Source organism: Mercenaria mercenaria, chromosome 7 (assembly GCF_021730395.1).
Source record: "Mercenaria mercenaria strain notata chromosome 7, MADL_Memer_1, whole genome shotgun sequence".
NCBI classification, from domain to species: domain Eukaryota; kingdom Metazoa; phylum Mollusca; class Bivalvia; order Venerida; family Veneridae; genus Mercenaria; species Mercenaria mercenaria.
Genome location: NC_069367.1, coordinates 28,731,117 through 28,739,801, shown reverse-complemented (window position 1 = coordinate 28,739,801; position 8,685 = coordinate 28,731,117). Strand labels below are relative to the sequence as shown.

General features: G+C 34.2%; 1 protein-coding gene across 1 annotated transcript; it reads right to left on the bottom strand.

The window, feature by feature from the left end:
- Positions 1-83: 83 nt before the first annotated feature.
- Positions 84-3,804, bottom strand: LOC123555516 (potassium voltage-gated channel protein Shaw-like). The gene is made up of 2 exons (XM_045346119.2): positions 3,279-3,804; positions 84-2,293 (listed from the first exon to the last, which is right to left on the bottom strand). The coding sequence occupies exons 1-2, from the start codon at positions 3,753-3,755 to the stop codon at positions 1,457-1,459; spliced, it is 1,314 nt and encodes a 437-aa protein (XP_045202054.2). The 5' UTR covers positions 3,756-3,804; the 3' UTR covers positions 84-1,456.
- Positions 3,805-8,685: the final 4,881 nt, after the last annotated feature.

Sequence of the window (8,685 nt, the reverse complement as noted above, 5' to 3'; positions counted from 1 at the left end):
ATGAGATGTTATATAAAAATTCAAATTTTGTTCTACAGTAAGGGACTATATGTATACATATATAGTTTTAGATAAAGCTATCTTGAAATCTTTCCGGCCCAATCATTATAGGTCACTAATAAGGTTCAGCTAAGGCCTTTCGACAGCACATCATGCAGGTACTGATTTCTAACGTCCGTGATGAACGTGTACATCCACATTTATTTCATTAGAAACAAAACAGAACAGAATCGGAAGAAAACCATAATATTCTGTCATTGAAAGATGAATCACATCGCCCAAACAGACAGCTCAATTTTGTATTTTTATGGTAATTAAACTCTCTATCCGTCACCATACCGTCTTGCGTTCGAAATTACTTGCGTTCTCATCTCATTCCATCGTCCTTTAAAGAAAATGTATCAATTTTCGCAACTAACTGGAAACCTCTCCTGAAGGACTTCGGAAGTGAAAAATATTTTGAACAATCGTTCTTTCTTCTCCGTGGAAAGACTACCTCCTTTCCGCTAGGTGAACCTTGCTAACATCCGGTAAAAGTTCTTTGAGCGATGACGGTACCATAGCCAATAAGATATATCCCAGGCGTGAGTACTGCTAGTTGGAAACTAAACCGAAACTAAACTCAAATCCATCAATATGGAAGTGCATTCAACTTACCGTAAACCTGGCCTGCTCTTCGAGCTTGCTATTTATGCTCAACACAGCGGCATGAGTCTATTTTGTGAATCTTTATGAAGTCGTTAATAGACTTTGTTGAATATGTCTATAATGTAATGGATACTTGTCTGTGACGCTATTTGCCATTATCTATAAATTTGTATTGAAAGTCTTTTCCATTGGTCTAAGCGAAGTTATATGATTAGTGATAACAAAATAAGCAGAAGGTTTTCACATTGTGTAAACGACGCTCGAATTCAGCTCCGTTTAGGAACTGCTAGATCTCCGAGTGAAGATTCCGATTGCTTAGGCTCTTGCATACCGCACAAAGCTAAACATTTAGAATTAAAAAACAAACGCATGAAAAAACACGTTAAGGCAAAACGAAAATGTTTTAACAAATTAACAGTGGCGTAGTACTAGACTATTGCCCGTACACAAACCAAAGACTTTGTCAAAACTTAACATAAGGTTTATTCTACCCAGTTCTTCACTTATAAGGCTATATTCCACTTACAACCCCGGGGTCCATTTGTTGGAAATTTTAATAATTCTTATATATTTGTTTTACTAATTCTTCTAAAATGTCGAATTGAAACCCTAAAATTTAATCGCCCTTCAGCTTTATCACAAATTAAAATTTCGGTCGTCAAATGTATGTTTTATACAGCTTAATCTCTTCTTACTAGACGGTGGTGTTAACTTCAAAATATCATATTGCAAGCAAAACCTTCCAGCAAGGCAAATATTCCCGACCCAAAAAATATCATTTCTAGCGACTTCCTTAACTTGCGTTGATTTATTTGGCTTTCTGACTTATCAACGGCTTTACAAAAGTTTCGCTGTGCCTCATTGCTAAGTCATAATAGTCGTAGAACTTGTAAAATTTTGATACAATTATCCCGACGGGTAATGCAAGGACCAGCACACCACACACTGCGCATGCTCCTGCAATCACATGAACTGCTGCTGTGTTTGGAACAACATCACCATACCCGACTGTTGTCAGTGTAATCAATGCCCAATACACTGCCTTGAAGGCGTTTGTTATTTTTGCATTCTGTGTAAACTCAGCGGCAAACATAACATAGCCAAATACGCAAACAAGTATCCCTAAAAGGAAAATTAAGATTTTCAGTTCTTGTTTGGACGACTCAAATGTCAAACGCATGATTCTGAACGCTGGTACACTTCTCGTAAGGTAAAACAAGCGTGCACATTTAAATATTGACAAATAATTAAACATTGTACAAGCAATTATAGCGTACATGGAATCTAAATATATTAGATTTGAACAGATTGTGAAAGAAATCCAGTATGACAAATAACCAAAGGTAGCAATATGACGAAAGACGCATGTTCCGAATACTTTTTTGTTCTCGCAGATTATAAAACTCACTACAAGCTCCAAGGTGAGTATTGTATGGCATACCACATTTGTTACCATCGGAAATTTTTGGGGTATCCTCGTTACAAATCTTGCCAGAGTAGTATTCTCTAAGTCTACGGTATCGGCAAACTCGGAGAAAAGTCTTGAATGAGCTTCTGACACGTCTTCTTGGAATGTTTCCATTGTAGAAAGAAAATCAACGACTGTCGACATAACGATGACACATGATATAAAGACACTCCACACCTGTAAAAGACATAATATAGGACACAATCTAATATCCATCAAATTGTGCAAAAATATACCATTTAACAAAGTCAATAAATTGACGTTTTGGGCACCGCAACTTGTCGCATGAATTAGCCAGACCTTAAATCTTTCAAGCAAAACAATGACATTAGTTACAATGTTATTTGGTTCAAGAAAACAATGATATGTTCAGGACACGCAGTTATTATTTAGATTAAATTTTCTCGAGCGCTTAATTTGTTTTCTTCAGCATTCGACACGGTATTGATGCACTGGTGATAATAAATCGAGCGCTCGAGTTCATATGTCGTTCATTCGAGATAAAAAAAAAATGAGGCCAGGCTTGAACACTTTTTGGTACAACAGTTAACCGGAATACATTCTTTAAAACAACTTTCGCTGAAACTCCAGACAAGCTTTCCCTCGCTAAAATTAGTACTGTACCTTGTTTTCTCTATATCGAGGGCTTTGAGCGAAACTGGTCTGTCTGCTTCTATTTCTATATACAGATATACCAGTTTCGCTCTATGCCCTTGATATGTGTGTACAGAAATAACTGAAACTTTGGTGTACGAAAACCTTCATTTTTTAACAGATCTTCATACTTTTACAGTATGATTGTTTTGTTAAAGAAATACAGCACTCCTTATTCTCCAAGGAATCTGATTACAAAAACATACATATTTTTGAGTTGATAAAATGCCCTCTTTTTCCATATGATTTTTAGCCTTGAAACATCATGGCCCTCTTATAATAAGATTGAATACTCTTGAGTGAATAGTATATCACTGTGGTTTTATAACGTAGGGCATTAATATGTGTAATCCCCTTTGTTGAAGTCATACACCTAGAATTAATATTGTAAATATTACATTGAATATCTTTTTCTACGTTCATGGGAAGAACAAAACTTCAAAAATATAGTTAATGTTAATAAATAATGCACATTTTCTTTTGAAATTCCAAATGTATTGGTTCTTACCAAAGCTGGTCTCGATGAGACTGGTTCATCAAAGAAAAGCCAAAGTTTTGATCGTATACCCAGTTTCTTTTCTTGCATCAAAAGAGTGTTTGGGTTCTGCTGAAACCGCTGAATAAGCGCGTTCATGGTTGCCTTGTCGCCTTCGCTCCGATACAAAGCCCCCCAGCAACACGGAGCTACATAACGCGGAGAAATCTCCCAGAATTCTAGTTCCTCTTTGAAAGTAGTCCCGCATACATCATTCGGTAAGTGTATCGCTCCTTTGCGAAATGAATCGAGAATATACGAAAACAGCACTGGATCACGGTCGAAAAAGTATTCTTTCTGTTTACTATCATAAAAATCGCATTGAAAATTCAAGTGAGCTAATTTTGAATCTGGAAACGCCGTCAAAGTTTTCGCATAACACTTAAAAATAGTCCCACCAATATTTAATGTAACAATTGAATTATTCAACATTTCAATATTGCCCTCCATATCGCTTATCAGTTATTCATCACATTAGAATAACCAACATCAAAATCGCCGCGTGTACCAAACGATACGGCGGATATGAAATATGCTCATGTTCTGCGCGGTAAATGTTATGCCATCTATATATATTGGCGTCGTGCAATGAGTCAGCCTCAGTGACATTTATACACGAAACAAAAAACTACAATAATAAAGCTATAAGTCAATTAGTGTATCTGTATACGAGACGAATAGATATAATGTAGCAGTTTTCGTCATATATACATAATTGCCAAATAGATAAAATAACTATTGCACCAGCCTCATTTCATTAGCAGTGAAAGGAAAGTTTTCCCTAGCGACGGAATTGAATAATCTGCAGCAAAAAATGCATAACGAAAAAAAGAAATAATCGTTTTTTCTGATATAACTGTTCACTCAGCAGAATATATACTACATAACTTTTAGCTGGAAAGAACGATGTGTTAGGAAATGCGACATAAAATTTTGACTTGGAATATTTTTGAAGCAGAAACGTTTCTGTGGTCATCACAGAGATTTTTTTTATCAAGTTTTCGAGCTAAATTTCAATTTGAAGTTACCCTTTTATGTATATTATTTCGATCATCTCGCTTGAATTTATACCTTCTGTATCTGTTGCAACTGTGCCCAAGGTTAAAAAGCAGAGTCCTGAGCTTGAACTTTAACGTTTGCCATAACTTTGTTTATAGAAAAAAGTGTTCCGATGAAATTTTGCTGAGCTTTAGGTAACTGCAGATTGAATATTCATACAAAGTTCCATTGCAGTCTGCGCTAATGTCAACCATGAAAGAGCTATAAGAATATTTGTGGCGCGCCATGAGAAAACTAACATAGTGCACTTTCGACCAGCATGGATCCAGACCAGCATGCGCATCAGGATCCATGCTTTTCGCTTTCAAACCCTATTGCAATTAGAGAAACGGTTAGCGAACAGTATTGATCCTGACCAGACTGCGCAGATGCGCAGGCTGGTCTGGATCCATACTGCTCGCGAATGAGTGAGTAGCACTATGTTGGTTTTCTCATGGTGCGGCTCATTTAGTATTTTGAATAAAATCTGTAAAATGATCCCTAAGTCTAAATTTTGTTCAGAGTGAACCGCAGATGAAAACGGACACTAATGTACACATGGGCAACTAGACCATCTACTAGACTGAAGATAAAGAATTTGTCAAAAATATCAGATTTGTTGCTTTTTATTTTATGTACGACAGAATTTAGTCTATTTTACAGATTCTCTCAGAGAACTGATTGTAACACGATACATAGAATATACACTGACCGGCTATATTCATAACGTTGACATTTAATATATCATAGTCCAGGAGTTAGGCTATGCTACACTAAATACGAAAAACACCTTTTGCTAATGCTGTCTCTGTATCTTTGTTTTTCTTTTCTTTTTTTCTGATTTTTTTACGCTTGATAATGATGTGTTTAAATATAAAAACAATTTCTTTATTCAATATTAAAGTGGAAAAGTAACTACGACTGCGTTTTTTTTTTTTTTTTTTTTTTTTTTTTTGATTTTTTTTTTTTTTTACTTTTCATGATACTGTGCAAACTATGAGCTTTGCCGGAACGGATACCAGTAGTACCTTTCTCTGGCTGCATAGCGCGGTTCAAAAACTTTGCTGTAATAAAGTATTTCGAAACATTTTAGATATAAAGTCTGGTTTTATTCGCAGTAACATTTTCTCATAGAAATATAAACCAAATAAAAACTTTCTGCACCATCCCAGTTTGTACTTTTTGCCCAGATTTCAGAGAATTTCTCTGGTTACCCCTAATCCATGCATGTAATTTTATGACCATTTAATGGACATTAGTTAATCAAAAGCGTTTATTGAAACAAGGTGCAAATTGATATGATCAGTGGCAATGCCTCACCTAACGATGGTCTAAGAAACCACTGCATGGCTATCCTATCTGCAAAAATAAGACTGACCAGATACATGATTTTTTAATGTTGAAAGATTCCAACAATGATACACATTTGCTTTCCAGTCTGAGTACAGAATGTTGAAAAGTATATGAATTTAAATAGGTTTTTAGTTTGTTTTTCTTTATGAACACAGCGCTGTTTTTAAAAGTAATCTTAAAATCATAAATTTATCTTAAGGCAGCAAAAAGTTACTGGAATTATAGCTGTAATAATATTTAAAAAAAGTTTTACGGATAAATTACAATGAAATGATGCGTTCAACATAATTCAGGATATTTCTAAAAAAAATGTTTTAGAATCGAATTAATAAATAATGTTCATATATTTTATCAGAGAATAAAATATATAGGCAATCGTTTGGATGCGATTTATTAAATCACTCGTGCTACGTACTATTTACTCATGATTTAATTACTATGCGTCCGAACTCCTGCCTATATTTTATTCACTGATAAAATATAGCAACATATTTATTATCTGAGATAAATGTCAATACATAGTTTTCAAGTTTTCATATCTAAGAAATGCACTGCTGAAGTATAGTATGCATCTATAATTTCACTTGACAATGTTAAGTGCTGAAAACTTTTGCAAGCGGTTCTTTTTTCTTGGAAAAATAAGTTATCGAACAATTCGGATAAAGAAAATTAGCGTGGCTTCATTAATGCGGCCACACATATACTGAAGTAGACACACAGGACAGTTCTCCTGAACATTGTGTACGAGTGCCTACATAATGTACTTACTTTTAAATTTCATTCTGTAAGAACTCATATGTGTCACAACTGTTACAAAGGACATCCCTTTGATTTTGAAATTTTTTACTCTAACCCTTACTATTTCATTGACAATATTTTCACCTCACTCACCCATGTTTTGTACAAAAGATAAAATCATTTGGCCATGATGGACCTCCGGGTACGGAAGGTAGGCCTTTAATGTGATTGTTTTGAGTAAGCCATGAAACTGTATTTCATAGCAATTCTATATTTCGCCAGTTAATTGCTTAGTAACAAATGCAGTACATCATGTTTCTGTTGAAAAAGAAACTTGCAAGAGTGCTGTAGACCAAGTTTAGTGTTATTCTGGTTTAGTTTCATAGATGTTTATGAAACTTCTTGACGATAGACTACAGTCTATGAACTCGGGCCCATCCATCTAATCTAATAACGCCACCTGACCTTTCGGTTCGGGTAAGCTAAGAAATTATTTTAAAGGCACTTACCCCCAGTTAAACGACAACAAAAGATTAGAAGAGTTTTTTTAAGATATCAGAACATCATTGCTCTTTATTTCTTAGTTATTGACGGATCATAAATTATGGAAACACATGAGAATTAGTTCTTTTTACTGAGTATTCCATTTTAAAATTGAAGAGCGTTTCAAATGGGGTATCTTGTGCAAACTGCCTTAATTATAAAACTTTATATTTAACGACCGTTTTAAGTATTTATTCAAGTCTGTGGTGTAATGGTCAAGACTGCAAGAAAATATTTATTGCCCGGGTTCGATTCACGACTCGTGCTTGTCTTTCTTATTTTCTTGATTTAGCATTTTTAAGCTATTTTAGAAACCAGAACTAATGTTCATAATAACACCAAACCTCAATTTCAAAGATTGATCACTAAGTTTTCAGCCAAATTCTGAAAGTCGGTGCCTTTATACCTTTTTTTGATAAATAAATCTGAAACACTGTTAAAATAAGATTGACTTTCTCAAAGAAAATGGGGTCCAGACTTTGGCAAAAAAATGATTGTTTTTTCACATTATTGACATAATAACATTGAATCATTGTTTATTTCTATTTTTAAAAAATCCACATGATGCTTTATGCATGATCTTGATTATGCAGTTCAATTAGGAAACAGAATATGGAAAAAAAAAACAAAAAAAAAACAGAATATGAAAATTCAGGTAAATAGAATCCTTTTTATTTTCAGATGATATAGAATATCAAACCCAGTGCTTAGAAACTACAAAATGCATGAGATATATGATAATTTTGAAACTGTAAACAACCACTTTTGAAAATAAACTTGCACTATGTTAGATTATAAACAACAACTTCATTTTGTGTAACAATACATGTACAGGTCAAAAGGATCAAGATACAAATACATCACAATATCACTATTGTGATAGCCTGTGGACCCATAACTCTACAGGGGCCATGAATTTTACTGCTATTGTGATAAGGTTAATTGCTTCACAAGTAAACAGGAGCCTTAGTAGTTTCTATAGGAAAACTGGGCAAAAAGAACATACTAATCCGAGATGGGAAGAAAACATTTAACCATTTAATATAGCCCTCCTGGGACGTTGTTCAGTATGTTGTGTTACACAATAGATTATACCCAGAAAATGAAACGTAACGAATTTAATTTTAGCAACCCTAGATCACCAGATGCTTTCATTCAGTTCCATTAACACGGAATGATAAAATACCTGACTGCGGTCAAAATTTGACATGGATCGTTATCAATCCTAAAATTAAAGATTTTGTACTAGGAACTATATAGGGTATAGACTGGCTCCATTCACTTGTATTTAAATATAAAAGAAAAGATAACTGAAAAAATGACTTCGGTTACATATCACCTTATGAACAGCTGTACGTGAGAAGTGTCTCATGATTAGGGTCAATAAAGAACTCCTCTTTCCTCTTCTGAAAATCGAAAATAGGGGATATCACCTAGACTTTGAAAATGTGTTATGTTTGCTGCATAATGAAACACATAAAGATCACTGTTGTGCAAACGTTATTTCATTTTCCTCAGTTTTTTTTTTAATAAACAAGAACTTAGCACGTAAGAGAATGTAAAAGTTGCTCTTAAAATGATCGGCTGTTTGAGTTAAACCTAAAATTTTGCCATATGTTTACTTAGAATTTTTTGTTGTACATAATGAATCAAAATTTCAAAAAAAAAATCAATGACTCGTGCAGTAACATAAATTATTCATTGTACG